We start from the raw sequence: 22299 nt of genomic DNA on the forward strand, positions 1-22299 counted from the left end.
CTGGAACAATGGAAAAACTGTATCTGGCCCACCAATCACAGTAGCCCTTGGCCCTAGCTAAGGAGAGACCCTACAACCTTGGGGCCCTATTGTATGCACCCAACACTCTATTCCCTTTAAAGACCAATGTGAATTCAGGAAGGGGAGGGGAGGTGATTTTGAGCAGGGACAAGAGGAGATGTCTATGGGTAGCGTAGGCTCATTTTGTTGGTCCTAGAAATTTACAGTACAAAAAATAAATCCTTCATTAGCCAATCAATTCCGGCACTTGGCACTTAAGAGAGGCAGCCTAGCCAAGTGAGAAAAGCACGGGCTGGAGTGCCAGAGGAACCTGGGTTCCAACTCGGACTCCACTTCTGGCCAGCTGGGCAAGTCACAACTTTTCTGTGCTTCTGTTTCCTCATTTGTAAAACAGGGATTTAATACCTGTTCTCCCTCCCACTTCGACTGGGAGCCTTGTTTTGGACAGGGACTATGTCCAACTTAATTACCTTGTACCTAACAGTCCTTGGCACTTACCAAATACCACAACTAAGACCAAAAGTTTCAATCAATCAATCAATGGTATTTATTGAGTGCTCACTATGTGCAGAGCACTGTACTAGGAGCTTGGGAGAGTTCAATATGAAAGAGTTGGTAGAAACGTTCCCTGACCACAGCGAGAGAACAATCTAAAGCTTCCCTCTAAAGATCAGCATTTTCTGTTTTCTACTAGAAAGTTAACAAAATACCATCCAGGAAGAGAACTCCCCAATTGTATTATATACAACTCTCAACTGCCCCAGCACTAGAATTCAAGACATTTCCCGTAAGACACAGCCCCATTTTACCTCACTGTTCAAACTTGCCCCTGCAGGGCCGCCATTAATTAGCAAAATTAGAAGAATGCCGGCTGTACCTGCTTGCCTGCTGGAGAAAGCGAAGACGATGATGTCATCAAAGGTCCAGGTATAGTCCTGGTGTGGAGGGAAAAACGACAACTTGTCCGAGGCCGCTTTTCGGAGGTCAATGAGGAATGTGGAGTGGACCATGGGAACCGCAAAGCAGCCTATCCTCTTCCACTCCCTGATTTGGACGTAGTCTGGGGTACGTTTATAGTAGCCCTGTAAGACACCGAGATGTTGGTTTGACGTCTCTGACTTCTGAGCCCAGTGGTCTTAATTTGTCCTCTATTAGATTCTGCAGGCCCTTCCCTTGATGAGCAACTGAGCAAGAACTCTGGGAAACTCAGTGAAATATTGCTTGACATTCATCTCTATGTAGGGAGCCCACTGCAGGCCGGCCGCTCTTCCCAGAGATCCAGCGTGTAGATGAGAGATGCTCCAGACCAGCATCCCAAGACCTTATTTTAAGAGAGACTACCAACTCTGTTGCATTGTACTTTCCCAAGCTCTGAGTACAGTGCTTCGCACACAGTCAGCATTCAATAAATACCATCTGGGACTACATTAGACTATCCTAAGCACCCGGTCCTCAAATGACAAATTGGTACAATGATATTAATCAAACCAATAACTGTCTCTTGCTCTCAACTCTCACTCCAAACCCCCAGCTTGGAGCTCCTCCCTCTGCAAACCCACCACACCATATCTCTTTCTACCTTCAGAGCCCTCCTAAAAAGCTACCCTCTCAATAAATTCCCCTCAGCTCACTGGCTATGTCACACCCCTGGATTATAGGACTGACTGCTCTCACTCTCCTAGAGTTCTATCATACTCCCATAATGTTGCTGCTGCCCCTGGTGAAGGCCATTACCTAAACAGGACTTGCCTGAGGCGTAATTCCACACCAGAAGTTAGAGTAGAGGCTGCGAGACTCCAGCATTGGGGCCACAATGGTCTTGTTTTCTGCGATCATCAGATTCAGGGTCTGAGGATTGGTGAGGAAGTTGTCTGCATCTATGAACTAGGAGAAATAGAAAGGTGGGTGAGTGATCTTTTCACAACAGGGGGACCTCAGGTCCTTCGTGGGAGGCAGAGTTGGTCACCTTTGTGTACCTCATTTCAAATCAGTTCAACACCTAGGGAAGGTCTTATCCTCTCAGGCGACTGGGTGGCTGCTATATAACAGCTGGGCTGGAGTCCAGTGCTCAGTACAGTGCCTGGCACAGAGTAAGCATTTAAAAGACCATAAAAAAAATGACTTCAGTTCTGAAAAGATATATGACCACATCCAAAAGCCATTTCCCCCTCTGTACCTCCTTCCCTCCCCAGCCACCCCAATGTATGCAACTCATTGGGGGGCCTCGGACTCTGATTTTTCTTTTATGCCCCTCCCAAATGATGAAGGAAGGTCACTGGCTGATATTATCCTTAAGGGGTAACGATACACTGTGCCACGAAAAAGTGCCACTCTCTAGTACTGTGGCAAATGTTACATTCAGAGAACACTTTCTTGCAAAGAGCTCAAAGCATATCTCACATCCTCAAAGTGCTACAGTGACCTATATGGGGATGGATTTTTTCTAACCCTGCCCTACAAGAGAGAAACTGAGGCCCTGAGTGACTGAGGGTTCTTTCCCTCATTGAGGGCAGTTATGACTCAGTGCAGGAACTGGGATCAGCTCCCAGGGACCAGGTGTCAATCAGTCAATTGTATTGACTGAGAGCTTATACTGTGCGCAGAGCACCGTACTAAGCATCAAGTCCCATCTCTACCTTCGACCTCTCTCCTCACTTCTAACGACTGATTGCCTTGGCTTTGGGGAAAGGCCTTTGAGAGAAGTCTCCAAATACAGGGAGACGGTTCTCTCTCACAGGCCCAGCCGGGACAGAAATGGTTTGGAAGGGCTCCGTGAAACGCCTGTCATGACAGCCAACTCAGGCTTTACCAGGACATAGTCTGACCACTTTTCCCTCGCAGTTCTCAGCGCAGCCTGCCGGAGTTTCATCACGTGGGTAAACCGGGAGCTGGGCCAGTGCTTGGGTCCAATTTCATCGGGGTAAGACCTGGGAGAGAGAAGGGAGGATGACTGTTTGGGTTTTGATGCTGCAGCCTGCAGATTTGCTCATTTCCTCCCTCCTTTCTGCTGGAGAGAGGGGAGAGACAACATCCTGGATCACCTCAGGTAACCCAAAAAGGGTTGAGAACTAAAAGGCCAGCCCCCAAGAACAACTAAGTCCAAGGTGTCTCCCTGGAATCTGGACAGCGGGCTCAGGGGGACACAGGCTTCCTCAGAGAAGGAGGGCTGTCTCCAGAACGAGTGAAATTTACCACAAGCCGCTGTCAAGATCCGTTTCTTGCTCCGCAGCCGAGGTTTGTCAATCAATTGCTTACTGAATGCCTGCTGGGGACATAGCACTGTAGTATGCGATTGGGAGAGTATCATCGAATGAGTAAGCACGGTCATCATCACGGCTGCTTCCTTTTCAGAGTGGCTTAACCTGCTGTTGCCCCTCTCTATAACAGAGGAGCAATCCCGGATCTCCACTGGATTCCTGGCTCCTAGTGGCATGATCAGTCCAAGGTTTGAAACTTTCATTGTCAACTCCCCCATGAAGAGCATATTCTCTACACCTGCCTTCTCTTTGTCTAATTAACCTGCTCCTGTCCCTTCAGTGCCCCGTGCACAACAGGCACTTAGCAAATAATACTTAAGACAAATAAGAATTGCACCTTATAAAATAAAACAAAAATAAATGCCCTATTTTGCATTGTTACACCCCAGTGTCTTTGTCAAATGTAGGAATGGCCCAAAGAATACGTCCCCCTTCTCTACTGTCTTCATCCACCCAGACTTCTGGGGAACCAGAAAATAATATTCTAATCCTGGCACACAGACTTTAGCCTTCCCTTGCCTCAGTTTCCCTAGCTTTTCCCAAGCCTGCGGTTTCCCAGCTAGCTTCTTCTACAAGACACACATAATAATAATAAAAATTCCATGTAAAGAGGTCATTTGCTCTTCATACTCACTCAGGTTCATCCATAGGCCTCCATTCCACATAGTGATAGAGTTTTTGAACATTCTTCAACCATTCTCTGAGGATTGCTGTAGTGTTATCCAGGTTGTGGTCAGTAGCTGCCCTACAGAAAAGGAAAAACATTACAGTCCAGTTATAAATAGGTCGATCAGAAGGAAGCTTCACTTTTGGCCACAAATCCATGGGAGGATGGGGAGGGGAGGGAGGAGAGAAGGGGCAGATATCGCTCTCCCAATCCTACTGCTATCCCCAGCCCCACTGGGGCCATGCTTAGTCTGGAGAAAAGATAGATGTAGCCATTAATGGGAAAGGAATGACATCATTTTACACAGTCTCTAGCCTGCAAGCTTGTTGCCGGCAGGGAGTGTGTTTGCTAATTCTGTTGGACTGTATTCTCCCAAGCGCTCAGTACAGTGCCCTGCACATAGTAAGCACTCAATAAATACCACTGATTGATTGACTTTAGAAGAGAGGAGAGGGGGAAGCAAGGTAAGAAATGCCAAAGGTCGCTATTGCTGTCAGCACCCCCTTCCTCCTAAGGGTAGGAACGTACTGGCATACTGACCTTTCTGGATGGTGGAGCCCAATCTTCAGGTTAATTAACATTAAGCCCTCAAACCCAGACCATGAGAGCACTCCCACCTTCTCCCTTTCCCAGGCAGGTGGACAAATCAACAACTCCAACAGAATGCCTAGGTTCAGCTCCTCCCTGGTGCCCACCACACTAAAGTATTGTCTTTCAGGGACCCAGAAACAGCATCAGTTTCCCCAGATGAATGTTTTCTTTATGGAGTGTGCATCTCTTTCTGAACAGACTCCGGCTGTCTAAAATGCTGGCAGTCTATCTTCAAGTGTCACTATTCCATATTTATAAAGACACATTTTCTTTGAGCAGATGAAAAGGGCGAAGCAGTTACAGTCTGAATTTCCAATCTGCCTATTTGCTTGTTTTTCTTCAGCGATGGAACAGTGGAGCCAGAGGCTTGGCCTTCAGAAGGCCACGCTCTCTCTGTCCTGTGGGAGAGTGTGTGGGAGTAGAGGCTGGCCATTTGAATTGAGGAAGGACTGAAAGAAATCAAAGACCAGACTGAGGGAGAAAGCCCTGGCCCAGGGGACTGAGTAGAGGATGCTGTGGATTTCCCAGGAAGTTTGAGAACAAAGACAATTATGACACTGTTCAGGAGTTAGGAAAAAACTTCCTTTTTTTTTTTTAAACCCACAGAGGATGTGTTTTGTTTTATTTCCCTTTTCAATTAGGAACCTCAATCTATACATAGTTCGAGGTCAAAATGGGCGTGCGATTGACAGGATTTCCTTTGGTATGGGATATCTGGGAAACAAATTTCAGCACGTATTTTTGCTGTTCATTTATACACCAGGAAAAAAGGCTACATGACTGATATGGGCAGCACTGGACAAAGCTTTTGCGATCTGGGAGGACCAGTGTATGCTACACTCACTGGAAGGAGAAGAGACTAAGATACAGGCCCAGACCACAGACAACAATGATGGGAAGATCCCTTACAGAATGGAGAACACTAAAGCAGCTCAGGAGTATTGGGAGTGGGAAATAGTTTAAGATCAATTAAAGCTCTAAAAATGGCTGGAAACGCCACTGCAGGAAAAACACAGACCCAAGCTGGTGGACAGACAGCTGCTATTAGACACTGCAGCTGTCGCATCTCTGCCACGATCCTCCCCAACAAGAGCCAATTCATACTTACATTAACAGTTCCTCTGCTCTTTCTCCTTCCCAAGACTTTCTGGCCAGAGATTAGACAACAGTAAAAGGTCGTCTCCTGAATCCCACTTAGCGCAGGGCAATTCACTGGGGCCCGGGGTCAACTAAGGACAATGACTTCCCTTACACCACCGGAGTGCTGGCTTTATTCTTTCTATGAGATTGGGTTTCCGAGGTAGAAGCCAGGATACTGCTACAGGCTCCAGTGCTTCCAACTGGGCTGCCTCAGTGTGGGACCCAGCCCCAAGAGAGTCATCGGAGAGGTTATTGTGTTTGCAGGCCCCAACTGGTCATTTCTCATTTGGCTGCTTCATCCATATTATTCATCTGTGCTATTCAAAATGTTCTACCTCTAGCAATTTCTCTGAGCACTCGCAAACTGCTTAGCTACTCTTCCCACAGCGTTGGGTCCAGGCACGTGAAGCGCCTCAAGTCCTGCTTGGATTGCACACACTCAGTGTGCAATCACCACCAGTGGAGGAGACGGCGCGCCTTACAAGCCACAAAGCTTCCATACAGAGCATGACCTCTGCCACACCCTACTGTGCTCCCATTCTGTCCCATCTCTCTCTCTCACCAACTCCCACCCTGGTAATTGGCATAGATGCTCTGGCAGAAATAGGCCATCAGCCACCCCTAACACTTGCCTATTTCTTTTCCCCCTTCTCGGCACTTGTGGTTTGATCAATTGCATTGTCAATTATTTATCCTGATTATTCTACTGCAAATATTTATATTTGCCTCCTCTGTTGAAGGGTAAGCTTATCGTGGGCAGGAATGTGTCTTGAGGGGAAAGTACAGTGTGCTGCATCCAGTAGGCACTCAATGAATACCATTACTACTAGTACGTTAGGAAAATGTACTGAGCACCCACAGTGGATACTCGCACTATGGTCTGTATTCCTTGAGCACTTTTATATTCACCCTACTCCAGCAGGACTGCTGTATGTATCCTTGCACTCTGCTGCTTTCTCTAATTTATTTTAATGTCTTTCTCCCCCCACTAAATTGTACGCTCCTTGAGAGCAGGGATCATGTGTCTACCAGCTTTATTGGACTCTCCCAAGTGCACTCGGTCAATATTACCGATGGACTGAATGACTGTGCTAGGTGCTGAGAAAAGTTTCAAAGGCAAGACCAGGCCCTTGCCCTTGAGGATCTTACGATTTAACCGGGGGAAAGGATGGTTGTTTATGCCCAGTGATTGCCTCAGAGTCTGAGAAATTCTCCCTAAAGGTCTAAGATGGAACAAACAGCCAGGTTAGTCATTGCCTGGACTGCTAAATATCCTGTGACGAGCAATTTGGCAAAAATGAAGTTTTCCAAATTGTGATGTTACAGTTAAGCCATTCCTCTTGTTATTGCCCTTTGGTCAGCCTGGGTGCAAAGAAAATCATCCAGACCCTCTTACACAGCTATCAGACTCCCTCCCCGACTCAGCCCTAGGGAGGCTGCATCAGAAATTCCAGGCACGCTCTCTGGGACTGCAAGAGAGAGCTTATTAGCTCTATAGAAGGAGCTGGTGGTTCAGGGAAGGATCTGAAAGGCTCTTCCCTCTGATCCAGTCTAGCAAGGCTTTAGAGAAGTCATTCGATGGCTCTTAGTCAGTCTACATGGCCTGAGCTGGAAACCTCAATCTTGTTTCTGGTGCCTCCATGTCAACCCAGAGAAACCCTCCCATACCAAATCCTTGCCCTCAAGAAATTTATAGTCTTGTGGGGAAGAGAGACACAAAAATGAGTTACAGATAGGGGGAAGCAACAAAGCATAAATAAACATTCATCATTTTTATGGTATTGTTAACGCTTACCGTGTGCCAGGCACTGTACTAACTGCTGGGGTAGAGTTGGGGTGAGTACAACTTAGAACAGTGCTTGACACATAATAAGTGCTTAACAAATACCATAATTATTACTTATTATCATTAACCAGGTGCTGAGTTGATACAGAAGTGCTGAAGTAGCAGCAGTAAGCGGGATATTAGCACGGGGAAATGAAATATTAATCAATCAGAGATGGCCTCCTGGAGGAGAGGGTCTTTCAGAAGAACTTTGAAGATGGGGAGAGGAGTGGGTCGGCATGATGTGAAGTGGGAGGGAGTTGCAGGTAGGACTGAGGAAACAAGCAAAATGTTGATAGCAAGAGAGATGAGAATGAAGCACAGTAAGTAGGTTGGCTTGAGAGGAGTGAAGCGTATGGGTTAGGACATTGTGGGAGACAAGCAAAGATAAGGTGGAGGTAGAGGAAGAGGAAGAGGAAGAGATGATTGAAGGCCGAAGCCAGCAGAAGTTTCTGTTTAATGCAATTGATTAGTACTCTCAACCATCCTGAAATCTAAGGGAAGCAGTTGGGAAAAGAAGGATCAGAGTGATAAAATCCTCTAAGTGCGACTCCTGGGTGTAAGCTCCACACTCACCACCAAATCATAAAAGTGTTTTGAATTTCTTCACACTTATTAGCAAGACTGCCATGCCACATTCTTGTCAACACTGGTGGGAAGGGGAGTGAAGAGAGACACCAGATCAGTCTTTTCTACTTCGTCTTCAAATTCCATTCTTTCAACCTTAAAAATAGATTTTATAACCTTCCCATGTGCTAGATACAGATCAGCTGGGCTCTTCCAAATGTAGTGGGCAATCCTGCCCAAATCAGAGGAAGCATTAATGGTCATACCAACTGTGAGGAATGGAGGATAAGGCAGGATCTTGCCCCCAAACATCCAGTCAATGGGCAAGGATGTTTTATGCAGAGCTGATCAATAATAATAATAATTATTATTATGGTATTTTTAAGCACTTACTATGTGTCAAGCACTGTTCTAAGCATTGGGGTAAATACAAGCTAATCATGTCAGAAACAGTCCCTGCCCCACAAGGGTCTCACAGTCTAAAAAGGAGGGAGAACAGTATTAAAATCCCATTTACAGATGAGGAGGCCCGAGGCAAGAGAAGTAAAGTGACTTGCCCAAGGTCACATAGCAGACAAGTGGCAGAGACAGATTTAGAACCCAGGTCCTCTGACTCCCAGGCCTGTATGGCCATGCTGCTTCCCAATCGGTCAAGAGCATTTACGGTACATGTACTGTATGTAGGGCACTGTACTAAACACTTGAGAGAGTAGAATAGGGTCAAAAGACATGATCCTTGCTCTCAGGGAGTTTATAATCTAGTGGAGGACAACTAGAATGAATTACAGATAGGAGAAAGTATTAGATTAAAAAGATCAGTTCATAAGTGCTCTAAGGGTGTGGGGGTATTGAGTTCCAGGCTGGGGCAAGATTGTGAGCAAGAGATCTTAGAGATAATAATGAGCCTCAGTGAGTAGGTTAGTGTAAGAGAAACAAAGATTGCAAGCTGGGGTGTAGTGAGATATGAGAGTGGCTTAGTAGGAGAAGCAGCATAGCCTAGTGGGTAGAGCATGGGCCTGCCCTTCAGAGGATCTGTGCCTCAATCACCTCAGCTGTAAAATGGGGACTTAAGACTGTGAGCCCCAAGTGGGACATGGACTGTGCCCAACCTGATTATCTTATGTCTACCCCAGTGCTTAATACAGTGCCTGGTACATAGTAAGCACTTGACAAATACCCACAAAATAGTAGAAGGGCAGACACCAGTAGTGATGGTTCCTAAATGTCCAGTCCAAGCTACCTATATTGATAACAGACAGGGGCCAATCCAGGGAGTAAGAAGAAAGGGGGAATAATAATAATAACTATGGTATTTGCTAAGTACTTACTATGTGCCAGGCACTGTACTAAGCGCTAGAGTAAATACAAGCAAATTGTGTTGGACACAGTTGCTGTCCCACGGGGGGCTCACAGTCTCAATCCCCATTTTACAGGTGAGGTAACTGAGGCCCAGAGAAGTGAAGTGACTTGCCCAAGTTCATACAGAATGAAGAGTCCAAAAGGTCTTTAATCTTCTGCCAGTATGAACTGGATCCATCTTATCTAGGAATATCATTTGGGAGTTTCCTGAGCCTAACCCAGGAATCACCATTTAGTTCTTATAGGCTGCATGTTTACCCCTAGAAGGGTCTGGATTGGGAGACATGAACCCAAACAGAATGAGCCCAATTCATGGCCTCGCTGCCTCAGGGATGTTTTCCCACAAAATGAGAATCTTTCTCCCGGGGACTGAAAAGGTCTATCCAGCTCAGCAGTGTCGCCTCATCCTATTCCCGTGGCCTCTGTTCTGGCCACCAAATGGCAGGCTGGCTCCAGAGGGAAGGGAAGGAGAGAGGTTTCTCTATGAATTTCCTGCTGCAGAAACTTTTAAATCCGGCTTTCAGCCTTGCCCCGGTTTGTGGTTTCTTTCGGAGGGGGTGAATTCGGGGCTTGGCAGGTGCCAGTCCTGAGCTGGCATATTTACTGAGACAGACACACACACAAACAAACACCACCACCCCCTTAATAAACATTCCAAGGGCCTTCTTGCAAAGCCTTGAGTTATTTCACTTCCGCTCTGTTGTCAGAGAAGCACAGGAGAAAATTCTGTGGGGATTTTTTTCCCTTCCTCATTTTTCATTTCTGTTACGGAAAAGTACTGTCAAGCAGAAGGTACACTGTGTCCTCCTGAAGTTTTCCAGAGTTCAAGCATCAGTGCAACATGCACCGTGGAAGGAGAGCAAAGACAAATAACGCAGTAGTTTTCCAACTCCATTCTGTATTTAGTAACTCCCCTCAAATACAGAGGGAGGAAAGAGGTCTCTGTTAAAAACAACTCTTCTCCACAGAGCAGGTTGAAACCACAGGCAATTATTTAAAAACAGTAGAGGCAAGTCATACAAGTTTTTTTCCGTTTTGGTAATCCCTGCATGTCCCCTTATTAAGGACCCTGATTTCCCCTCAGCTCACTGGCAGTAGATAGGATTTGGATCTTTGGAGGAGGTAGCCCTATAATTAGGAGGTAATTATTGTATTCCATTAATTTTAATTCGGGGTGGGGGGGAGACTCAGGCTTCTTTATTACTGTAATCTTAAAAATTCGGTGTTTTGTATTTGCTTTTCAAAAAAATGATTCCCTAATCTAGGAGTTCCTGCCAAGAGAACCACAGCAACCCCAAGATCCCTTACATGGGGAAGTGGGAATGAGTGCGACACTGGTTGGAAGCGATGGCACGAAGTGGCAGAAGCTGTCACACCTGGAACTAACCCTCAGCCCGGAACCTTCTTTGGCAGGGGCAAGGAGATGGCAGCAGAAGCGGCAGCAACATTACCGCTCGTCGAGCCCAAGCAGGTTCCCAAGGCCTCCTTCCAACCAAAAGTCTGGTATTTTTTCTCCATTCAAATCCATCCTGACTTCTCTCTGCTGCTCTATTGCTCTTTCTCTTGCTTCCTGCCCAGGGGCTGCTCCTATTGGCTCAGACTCCGGTGGGAAGGGAAGGTGGGGGGAAGAGGGGAAAAAAAAAAGGGAAGGAGATGGGGAGAGGTCATGGCTGTTCTGGGGTGGGGAGGAGCAGGCTTCAAGAAACCTAAACAGGGGAACGTAAGGGAGCTCTGAGAGTGAGGAGATTTACTCAGGTTTAACCCAGAATTTTAAAAAATTCAATGAGGTAGAAATTGGAGTAAAAAATCAGATAAAACCTGAGGTGTCCTACCTTAGTTATAAGCACAGTATTCTTCAAACCAGTAGGGGCTGTTAAATGCACCAAAGAATACCTTCTTTATATTTATTGTCTTCCCTACAGAATTATAGGCCCACTAAAGGCAAGGATCAAATCATCTACTTCTTTTGCTTGTTCCCCAGGCACTTAGTTCAGGTGCTCAATCAATATTATTGATAATGACTGTGAATACTCTGAAAAGTCCCTTATCAATAGTTTTTACTGAGTGCAATTGGTATGCAGAACTCTGTATTAGATGATTGGGGAACATATAAAAGTCATAAGCCTGAAGCCTATCCTCTAGAAGCCTCCTGGCCTAAGAGAGTTAATGTGCTTCCAATTGTGGTAGACACTACCAGAGAATGAGTGTGGCAACCGGATAATAATAATAATAGCATTCGTTAAGCGCTTACTACGTGCGAAGCACTGTTCTAAGCGCTGGGGGGGATACAAGGTGATCAGGTTGTCCCATGTGGGGCTCACAGTTTTAATCCCCATTTTACAGATGAGGGGACTGAGGCCCAGAGAAGTTAAGTGACTTGCCCAAAGTCACACAGGTGACAAGTGGCGGAGCTGGGATTAGAACCCACGACCTCTGACTCCCAAGCCCGTACTCTTTCCACTGAGCCATGATGAACTGGGACTCAGTCATTAGGAAAACTTGGGTGGGCACTGGAACTGACTGGCAAGGGGATTGACTAAGGTGACGTTTGGGATATGGCTAACAAAGCTAGAGGGGGAAATGAATCAGTGAATAATCATGACAACGAGCTAGAAGCGACCACCCTTTATTCATTCATTCAATCGTATTTATTGAGCGCTTACTGTGTGCAGAGCACTGTACTAAGCGCTTGGAAAGTACAAGTTGGCAACAGATAGGGATGGTCCCTACCCAACAGCGGGCTCACTTTATGTAAGCCAGGTGTGGTCATCCTTCTCTTTCATTCTTGAAGATGTCCACTGAAGGAGATGGCCCCCCACCACCCCCTTCCAAATCCATTCTAATGGTTCACAACACTTGGATGGGGTTTTGTAGTTTCATTCTCACTCACCAGCTTGGGGAGCAGAGGGATAGAGAGGCAAGTTGCCTGGCTTAGATTATCAGTCAATGGGATTTACTGAGCGCTTACTTTGTGTGGAGCATCTTACTGAGTGTTTGGGACAGTACCATAAAGTTAAATTCACAAGCAAGTGAGTCTGGGAGCTGGGAGGGGACCCTGAGCCCTAAAGAGCAGTTTTTGTTTCTCCCCTGCCCTAGCTCAAGAGCCAATGGGGGACTTCATTCATTCAATCGTATTTATTAAGCGCTTACTGTGTACAGAGCACTGTAGCACTTGGGAGAGTACAAAACAATAGCAAACACATTCCCTGCCCACAGTGAGTTTACAGTCTATGGGATGGAGACAGACATTAATATAAATAAATTACAGATACATATTTCTCACTAGGACACTAGGAGTATGAGAAAAATTAGGCAGAACTTACAAGATGTCTCTGGGGGTGGGTTTTTGTTTGTTTTGGGGTTTTTTTAAATGGTATTTGTTAAGGGCTTAATATGTGCCAGGAACTGTATTAAACTCTGGGGTAGATACAAGCTAATCAGGTTGGACACAGTCCACGTCCCACATGGGGCTCAGTCTTAACCCCCTTTTTTCAGACAAGGTAACTGAGGCATAGAACAGTGACTTGCCCAAGGTCTTGTAGCAGAACAGGCATTAGAACCCAGGTTCTCTGACTCTTTCCACTTGGTCACACTGCTTCATTTCCTTTGTTTTCAAGTAAAGTAAGAGACGAGCCTCCATCGGCACTGCCCGTGACAAAAGGGCAGAGAGGTCAGTCAGTCAATTGTATTTATGGAGTGCTTACTGTGTGCACAGCACTGTACCAAGCACTTGGGAGGGTAGAGTGTAACAGTAAACAGATATTCGCTGCCCACACAAGGAGCATACAGTCTAGAGAAGGAGACGGCGTGGCCTAATGGGAAAGAGCCTGGGAGTCAGAGGACAGACAGGCTCCTCCGACTTCATCCTCCGGCTTCAGGTGCCCCACTAGAAAGTGTTGGGGTCAACGACTAGTTTGCCAGAGGGAGGCAAGAGTGTGAGGTGGTTGGCCTCAGACGTTGCTCTCGGGAGCAACATTCGGCCCGTGGCAGGGCCCGCCTATAAATTTAATTTCAATTTTCCCCAAACAAGTGGTAAAGAAAGAAAAAAGGTGAGTCATTTCTGGTTCCCAGTTTTCTTTAGGGTGTGCCCTTTTGGTAAAACCTCAGAAGCAAATTTGGCCCATGGCACTGAAAACTCAAAGCCCAACTCCAGCCAAAACAGTGACTCCCCTTCTCTCCTGCCTTCTCCCAGTATGCTGGAACAGAGAACACCAGTGCAAATTCAAGCCCCGAGACTGACGGAAGAGACCCGTTGACTTCCCCTCTCCCCTTCCCTCTGCAACACGGGTAGTGGTCAGCCTTGAGCGCCAGTAGGGGTTACTAGTAAGAGCAGAGGGAGAAGCTGCTCCATGGAAAGGCTAGTTGCCGGGTAAGATCACATGTCAGGCTGCATCCTCTTCCAGAATTTCTTAGCATTTCTGACTCCCCAAAGAGTTTTCAACTGTCTTTTGGTTTAACTTGACACGATGCTGTGGTTCCACAACAAATGCTTGTTGACTGGGGACTTTCCCTGGTGAAAATCCATATGCCCACTGAATGATGGATTTCTTGGAAAGGCAATCCAGTCCTCTGCACCTTTACTGGCCATCCAAAGTGGAACAGACTCCACTGGGTGATCTTTTAATCAAATGAAGCCCCAACCATCCCCTCCTCAACCCTCCCCAGAAACTGTTTTCTTGCTGAGGTCAAGGGGCTTAGAGAGTTGCCCTCAGGGCTCCTCCATGTTTGTCTTTACCCCCAGACTTGCATGGAAACAATAGGGTACCTGTTTGAATGATTTGATTTGGGAGACTCCTCTGAACTATTGCTCATTCTTTTCCCTTTGCCTGGAACATCCACCCTTCCCAGCTTCACCAAACCATGCTCCTCTGCTCTTTCAGAGTTCTCTTAAAAAGTCACCCGTCATAACTAAATTTTACCTAGCAAACAAACCTGCATTCAATCTTAAAAAAAAAAAGACCCTTTACCAAGGGGTCCAGGATTGCTTAAGTCTAATTGATAGCCAGGGGATACAATGCCTTCTTCTCTAAATAAATTCATGTGTACGTGAAACATCCAGCTGTTTGGGGAGAAGGAACCAATGAATCCTGACAGTTACCCATATTCCTAGATCATTTTGGTGCCCTAAAAATGGCAATTCTGTGTAATAGGGAACTGCCATTTAGTGTACTCCAGGCAAATGGAGAAGAGAAAAATATTCTGAGCATGCGCAAGAGGCATCAGCAAAATCTCTTGGGCATGGGTGAATGCTACCTTCCCACCCAGTTCTCTCTAGATTCCAATGCAGTGGCCTAATCAAATGGACCTGACGCAGGACAATCAATGTTTGATGAGCCTTATACATTTCTGGCCCTAACTGGCTTCGACAGGGGCAGGAGACCACTGGGTCACATCTGGCTGATGGCCCAGTGGCTTCTGCTTGTAGGTGGCCTCATTATAAATCATTGTGGGGAGTAAAGGATGGGGGGAGGCGGCTCTTTGGATCAGTGCACGTGACTTGGCCAGCAGCTGAGGCCTCCATAGGGATGACTGCACCAAGGGTGAGTGAAGGTTGGTCTCTGACCCCATCACTGAGGGCTTTGTTCTTCATGTGTTTTTAATCTCAGAGGAAGGAGACTGTGAGTCCCATGAGGGACAGGGTCTCTGTCCCATAAGATTGACTTGTAACTTCCCCAGTGCTTAGAACAGGAAGCAACACAGCCTAGTGGAAAGAGCATGGGCCCAGGAGTCAAAGGACCCAAGTTCTAATCCTGGCTCCACCACTTGTCTGCTGTATGACAAATCACTTCACTTCTCTGTGCCTCACTTACCTCATCTGTAAAATGGGGATTTTTAAAAAATGGTATTTGTTAAACTGTACTAAGTGGTGGGGTACATACAAGCTACTCAGGTTGGACAAAAATCCCTGTTCCACACAGGGTTCAGTCTTACCTCCACTTTACAGATAAGGTAACAGACAGAGAAATGAAGTGACTTGCCCAAGGTCACATAGCAGCCAAGTGACGGAGCAGGGATTTAGGGGGGGAAAAAAAAGGAGCAGCTCAGGTTTGCTCATCTCTCTCCAAAACAGATGGCCAGCACTTGCAGGCATTTGGATAACCACCCCACCCTCTAATTGAGGAAATTTTCTCAATGACCTTTGCTTCACCCACTAGGGTGGGCCTTTCCCACTCAAACTTCATTCCACTGTTGCAGCAGATGCAAAGGAGAACTGACATCTGTTTCGCTTACCTTGCCGCCCTCCCCCAACTCTTGCCTTTCTTCTCTAGCCAACAAGTGGATTTATTGCCAAGAACCGTTACCCTGATTACGTGCCCAAATTTAGCTTGTGGAACAAAAAGCCACTCCATGACCCAGTATAATGGATGGAGACTTTCCCCCATTAGAAAACAGGGTAAAATCAGTTAGTGTTAAGTTGGAGTTCTGGACACAGTGATCAGACTTTGTGATGAACAAATATCAATGTAGCTGAGTGGGACATCAATCACTCAATCGTAGAGCACTCTATTAGGTGCTTGGGAAAATACAACAGAGTTAGCAAATATGATCCCGGCCCTCCAGAAGCTTATAGGCAAAGAAAAGTGAGCATTCTAGACTCCAGGATCAGACTCTTTCCATAACACCACCTCTAGGAGTTTGAATTCAGCAAACCTCACAGCTGCTGCTCATCTCCAGTTCTATACTTTGTGAAGCACTGAAAAAGCAAGGCAGAGCCCCTATGTGGCTCTGCCAAAACTCTCCACTTTCCCCTAACCTAGGAAAATCAAATGTTTTGACACCCCTGTTGATTCAAACTCATCAGCTGGAGTGGAAAAAAAGACAAACAAAACACCCCGCTCCACCTAGCCCTGAAGTCCTCAGATTCCAGGTGCACAGACCTTTCGGTGAGTAAGTGAATGTTATGTTATGGAGCAGCCAGTAATTATTCTCATACTGACTGCTGCATGGGCTTGGATGTATGATCTGTACATGCGGCAAGCGTCAACCTGAATAATTCCACAGGCTAAAGGTGATTGTGCATTAATAATGGGTTTAAACTCTAATGTGAGCCAGCTGTCTCTCATTCAGCAAAATGCTTATTTTTGTGTAATTCTAATCTAATCTAAATTCTAATTTAAACCCAAGATGGAACTGTACAAGCACCCACGAGGCAAAGAGGGACATATATGGTATTTGGGAGAGTGGCCCAGAGAAGAGAAAGCATGGTGTAGTGGATAGAGCATGGGCCGGAGAGTCTGAAGGTCACGGGTTCCTATCCCGGCTCCGCCACTTGTCTGCTGTGTGACCTTGGGCAAGCCACTTACCTTCTCTGTGCCTCAGTTACCTCACCTGTAAAATGGGGATTAAGACTGTGAGTCCCTCGTGGGACAACCTGATTACCTTATACCTACTCCATTGCTTAGAACAATGCTTGGCACATAGTAAGTGCTTAATAAATACCATAATAATTATTTTGGAAAATGAAAGGACAACTACTAATTTTATGCTGGACACTAACACTGCAACCTCCAGATTGAGTTCTGGGCCTCTCTGTCTGGATCAGAAGTTCATTAGCATTACAAAGGGAATTTAATTGCAATGGTTTTAAGGTCATTACGTTTAATAAACTTCTGGCAACGGTGACCTTTCAATGACAGCACTGAAATCCCCAGTGTAATACTAATGAAATTCTGATCCAGTGACAGAGCAGCAACAAGCTGTTCTGCACTGTTAGCTGGGAAGGGCAGACTGTCGCTTAACCACGGACTAAAAAAGTTGGTGGTTAAACAAAGCGGCATACTGTGGCAGCCAAATTCGTTGAGCATACTGAAAATTGAACATGGATACTGAGAGCTCACCTCCTCCAGGAGGCCTTCCCAGACTGAGCCCCCTCCTTCCTCTCCCCCTCTGCCCTGCCCTACCTCCTTTCCCTCCCCACAGCACCTGTATATATGTTTGTACAGATTTATTACTCTATTTTACTTGTACGTAGTTACATATTCTATTTTATTTTGCTAATATGTTTTGTTTTGCTATCTATCTCCCTGTTTTGTTGTCTGTCTCCCCCTTCTAGACTGTGAGCCCACTGTTGGGTAGGGACTGTCTCTGTTGCCAACTTGTACTTCCCAAGCGCTTAGTATAGTGCTCTGCACACAGTAAGTGCTCAGTAAATACGATTGAATGAATGCTTAACAAATACCATTAAAAAAAAAAAAACTTGGGAAGGGAAGACCTGTCCTTCTTCCCCTTTTCACTCTCCCTTGTTCACCTCTCCTTTTCTCCAACAGGAGAACCTCACAAAACACACAATTTTATGTGCCCCAGGTCCCTCAAAGACTAAGCCTAAATAGGAAGAGGTAACAGAGGAGTAGATGAAAGATTACCAAAATTATCCTGTTTATGAGCTCTTGGCCTATGCTCCCATTCTGAATTGCTGAATGGAAACCCATATCCAAATCTCTGGGTGATCCAAGTTACAATTACGTAGTTGCCTTAATTCTTCATCTCCCTTTGCCTGTGGGAGTCTTACTGGTTACTGGTTTTAGAAGCCCTCAGGATTTTGTGATATAAATTAATCAGTTGATAATCATAAAAGACTTGGAAAGATAGACATGGGAAAAAAAGCATAAGAATGACAATAGAAAGGGACATTACATATGAGAGATTGGAATTTGTCTAGTCTCGAGTTTGAGTGCTTCAGTGGCTCTGACCAAATGCAGTACTGATATAATACATAAACAAATATACGCAGTATGTATAACCAGTGCTGTGAAGTGTAAAATCTTATACAAGACATGAAAATGACGTGGAATCTGTATCAGTTTGTTTTTCGATTCCTGAGTTCCAACAAGAAATTGAGTTCACCCAACCGAACAACACTGACAGTAGATCAACGTGTCAGAGATGGACTGGAGAACTGCAAAGCTAATGTAGGAATAGGGGTCGGGGATCAGAATTCAGAGGGTTAACATGACTGGACAGGCTGACTTTGGGATTTGAGTGCAATGAATTAACAAATCCCCATCCATACTTCCACTCCACGGGCAGCAATCTGACTTCTGCTTATGTTCCCAAGAGGACGCCTTGGCAATATTCTCTGCCGTGGGCCTTGGCCGGATGAAAAATGGGCCACTGGGACTCAAGACATCTAACGGAGTTTTGAAGAAGCGGCTAGATCCCCCCTTCAGGAGCACTTTGCCAGGTACTGATTATCAGTTGCATCTACCACTCTATTGCACTGTACTTTCCCAAGTGCTCTATACGGAGCCCTGTGAGCTAGGGTAGAGGCAGGGGACTGGTGCCTTGGCTTTATCTCTCTCCTTCCACTTCCCTGCTGTGCTCGGCTCCCCAGTGGACACAGGCAACCTCCCAGTCACCGCTGCAAGTTCGGCATGCCAGGATTAGGGTAAATCTGGTGGGATAATTTTCTCCCAGCTGCAAATGTAAGAAGGGAGCCAAACCGTAAAGAGACATTAATAAAGGCAAAGAGAGTAGAGTTCAACCAGACCGAGACAACTCCGGTTACAATTATTAGCTTTCCAGTTGTATCACATGATGGGTTCTGAAACATCTTGCATCAATCTGTGACTCTCTGTCATTTAGACAGATGGACAGTTGCCACCTATTAAGGACTCCTGCCTTCTCAATCTTACCCACCCTCTGGGTATGGGAGAGACTGGGGAAATATCGCTGACCAGACAGCCCCTCTGATTCAGTGAAACAGAGTTACCCTAAAGCCTCAGGTACAAGACAGAAAACTCCTGGCCCTCATCCTATTTTGTATGAAGACACCAGCCTCAGACCTCTGCTCTGCCAAGCAGACATCTATGAGCTCACTGGTCTGAAATTATGACTTACTGAGATTCTTTCTTCCAAACACAGCAGCTATACAGACATGGCATGAAATAAAAACTAAAAGAATAATTTATTATTTATTTCCCTCTAGGCTCCAGCTTGATGAGGTTTTCTGCTGCTACGTCAAATATACATCTAGATGGGAAGAGCTTCACATATGCACGAATTTTGCTTCAAATGACACTCTTTAAGCTTGCATTTTGGATTACTACTTAAAAGGTATAGTCACAAGCTGCCCAAACAATTGGTCCAGGTAAGAAGTGGGTTTTAAAAGGGCCGGTACTCAGAAGCAGAGTCAGAGGAGATTCACCACAGGGTCTTCAGGCCAAACCTTACTTTTTGCCTTCCAGAGGAGGCACTGTGGCCTAGGGAAAAGAGCTCAAGACTGGGAGTAGAAAGACCTTGGGCCGGTAAAATTCTCTGTGCCTCAATTTTCTCATCTGTAAAATGGGAGAGCCCCAACTTGGGACTTATTTATAGTATTTGTTAAATGCTTACTATGTACCAGTCACTGTACAAAGCGCTGGGGTAAATACAAGCTAATCAGATTGGAAAGAGTCCAAGTCCCATATAAGGCTCCCCGTTTTCATCCCCATTTTTCAGATGAAGTAACTGAAGCAAAGAAAAGTTAAGTGACTTGCTCAAGTTTGCTGTGTGACCTGGGCAAATCACTTGACTTCTCTGTGCCTCAATCTCTCAATCAATCACCACCCTCACTTGGGGGTGAAAGTGAAATCTGCTCGAAGTGCCAGCCTACACTGTACAGAAAAGCAGGACATTAAACCAGAGAACAAAGAACCTCCACATATATGCCCGGGACACTGAGAACAGACAAAAACATGCACAACTGCACAGGATAAATGACATTCATGGCTCATTCCAATTGCATCTCAGGAAGAAGACTCCATGATGCTGCAAGAATTATCAACTTCTCCCAAGAAAAGCTATTTTCTATGCCTAAATTTGGCTTGCACGTGGGCCCAGGAATCCCCAGCCTCAGTCAATGATCCAGCCAGTATTAAAACTCACAGCTGCTGTGGGGACAACCAAAAACCCTTGGCTTCCTTTCGCTCTCCCCCTAAAACCGACAATCCCTGAGGAGAGATACAAAGAGAGGGGAAAGAAGTGGGGGCTGGGAGAAGCAAACTACTGTGTCCCAGGTCCCTTACCTAAGCTACTGGCAACCTTGTAGACCATCATGGTACGCGTTTCTTTGGAGAAACTACTATTCCCTTCACATGCTTGCCGTCTCCTAAACCTTGAAACAGATGGTGAAAGCAGAAATCTTGCCCCTTCTTGTGTTGTATGGGAAGCATTACATCTCACTGAACAGCTGCACAGAGTACACTCATGCTACAAATATTCTGGCTCCAACAGTAATGGCTTTCCCAGTCTCCAGCTCCTGAACAATCTCATTTGACATAAGTCCATAAGTCACTTCCTTCCCACCACAATCATCTCTAGTAATGGCTGCTGTTTCTGGAGAAATGATGCCCTAAACCAGAAAACTCCTTAAGGGCAGAGGCTCCATCCTGCAGTCATTAAGTCGCTGCTTCATTCACGGGAAAGCAGCGTGGCTTAGTGGAAAGAACCCGGACTTTGGAGTCAGAGTTCATGGGTTCAAATGCCAGCTCTGCCAATTGTCAGCTGTGTGACTTTGGGGGAGTCACCTAACTTCTCTGTGCCTCAGTTATCTCATCTGTAAAATGGGGATTAAGACTGTGAGGCCCCCGTGGGACAACCTGATCGCCTTGTAACCTCCTCAGTGCTTAGAACAGTGCTTTGCACATAGTAAGCACTTAATAAATGCCATTGTTATTATTATTTGATTCAATCGTATTTATTGAGCCCTTACTGTTTGCAGAGCACTGTACTAAGCGCTTGGGAGAGTACAATGGTCACAATCCCTGTCCACAAGGAGCTTACAGTCTAGAGTGGGGGAGACAGACATCAATACAAATAAATAAAATTAAAGATATATACAAAAGTGTTGTGGGGCTGGGAGCAGGGAAGGAGCAAAGGGAGCAAGTCAGGGCGATGCAGAAGAGAGTGGGAGATGAAGTGGGGTTTACTCTGGGAAGGCCTCTTGGAGATGTGCCTTCAATAAGGCTTTGAAGTGGGGAGAAAAGTGGGAACTGCCAGAAGCAAATGGATGAAATGTTTTAAGCGATCATGACTATGCTATGTAACAGCCATCAATGACACAATATTTCCATCAGTCTTTGTATCAACTTATAGCATCTTACCATTTGTAGGAAAGTTTGTAGAATCATATGCACCAAAATGGAGCCGTCTCCCTTTAGAAAAGCACCAGCAAATGCAACAGCAATATAATAATGATTTCCATTTGGATTATATCATAGCCATATTTTTGTGTAGCTATTTTGTAGATTTGTCTGAGGGCACGACATGGAAATGCTTATGTTCTTGCGGACAGGGGATGCCAAAGACCGTTCTTCTCAGGTTCTTGAGCCAAACCAGGGTATAGACCAAGTATCTAAGGGTTTAAGGTTTTGGTTATGAGCAGTCAAAGAAACCGGGGACCAACCAATCCAGATCTCCTCCTCCTCCACATTAGCCTGACATCAGAAAGGCCACAGTCTCCTTCCGCAGTACAAGATAGCGCCAGGAAGCTGAGCGGGCAGTAAAAATCGTACTTTGACATATGGGAAATGGGAGTTTATGCTCCCCACATAGAGTCTGAAGTCTGCTGGTATTTGAATAAGAGTCTTTGATGTTGAGTCAATGCAAGGAGGGGGACAAAAGCAAGAGATGCAAATCCAGAAACCAAAGAAGCTAAGATTCAAAACTTTTGAAAAAGTCAGAAACTCCATCCCCTAGGTCCTCCAAGTCAATCCTTCAGAACAACAGAGTAGATAACAAAAACAAGCCTGGGCAAGATGCCAGAGTACAGGCGACAGGAGGATATCCTCCTAGCTGGAAGATGGGAGAGAGTTGTGCCTCTAATGTCTATGGCTAAGATCACACCAAAGGAAGAAAATTCGGAGATGGGGTTTCTGGGCTCAGTGGAAAGAGCA

At 45.7% G+C, this 22299-nt stretch overlaps 1 protein-coding gene across 1 annotated transcript in view; it reads right to left on the bottom strand.

Annotated features, from left to right (window-relative positions):
- The window catches only part of COLGALT2 (collagen beta(1-O)galactosyltransferase 2), a 45506-nt gene that overhangs the window by 13009 nt on the left and 10198 nt on the right, over window positions 1–22299 (bottom strand). The window contains exons 2-5 of the mRNA XM_038758223.1: window positions 3913–4023; window positions 2831–2948; window positions 1771–1905; window positions 899–1103 (exon numbers count right to left, since the gene is read on the bottom strand). Of these exons, the coding sequence (XP_038614151.1) occupies window positions 899–1103; window positions 1771–1905; window positions 2831–2948; window positions 3913–4023 (569 nt within the window). The remainder of the gene's footprint in view (window positions 1–898; window positions 1104–1770; window positions 1906–2830; window positions 2949–3912; window positions 4024–22299) is intronic.

This window comes from Tachyglossus aculeatus, chromosome 16, assembly GCF_015852505.1.
Source record: "Tachyglossus aculeatus isolate mTacAcu1 chromosome 16, mTacAcu1.pri, whole genome shotgun sequence".
Classification (NCBI taxonomy): domain Eukaryota; kingdom Metazoa; phylum Chordata; class Mammalia; order Monotremata; family Tachyglossidae; genus Tachyglossus; species Tachyglossus aculeatus.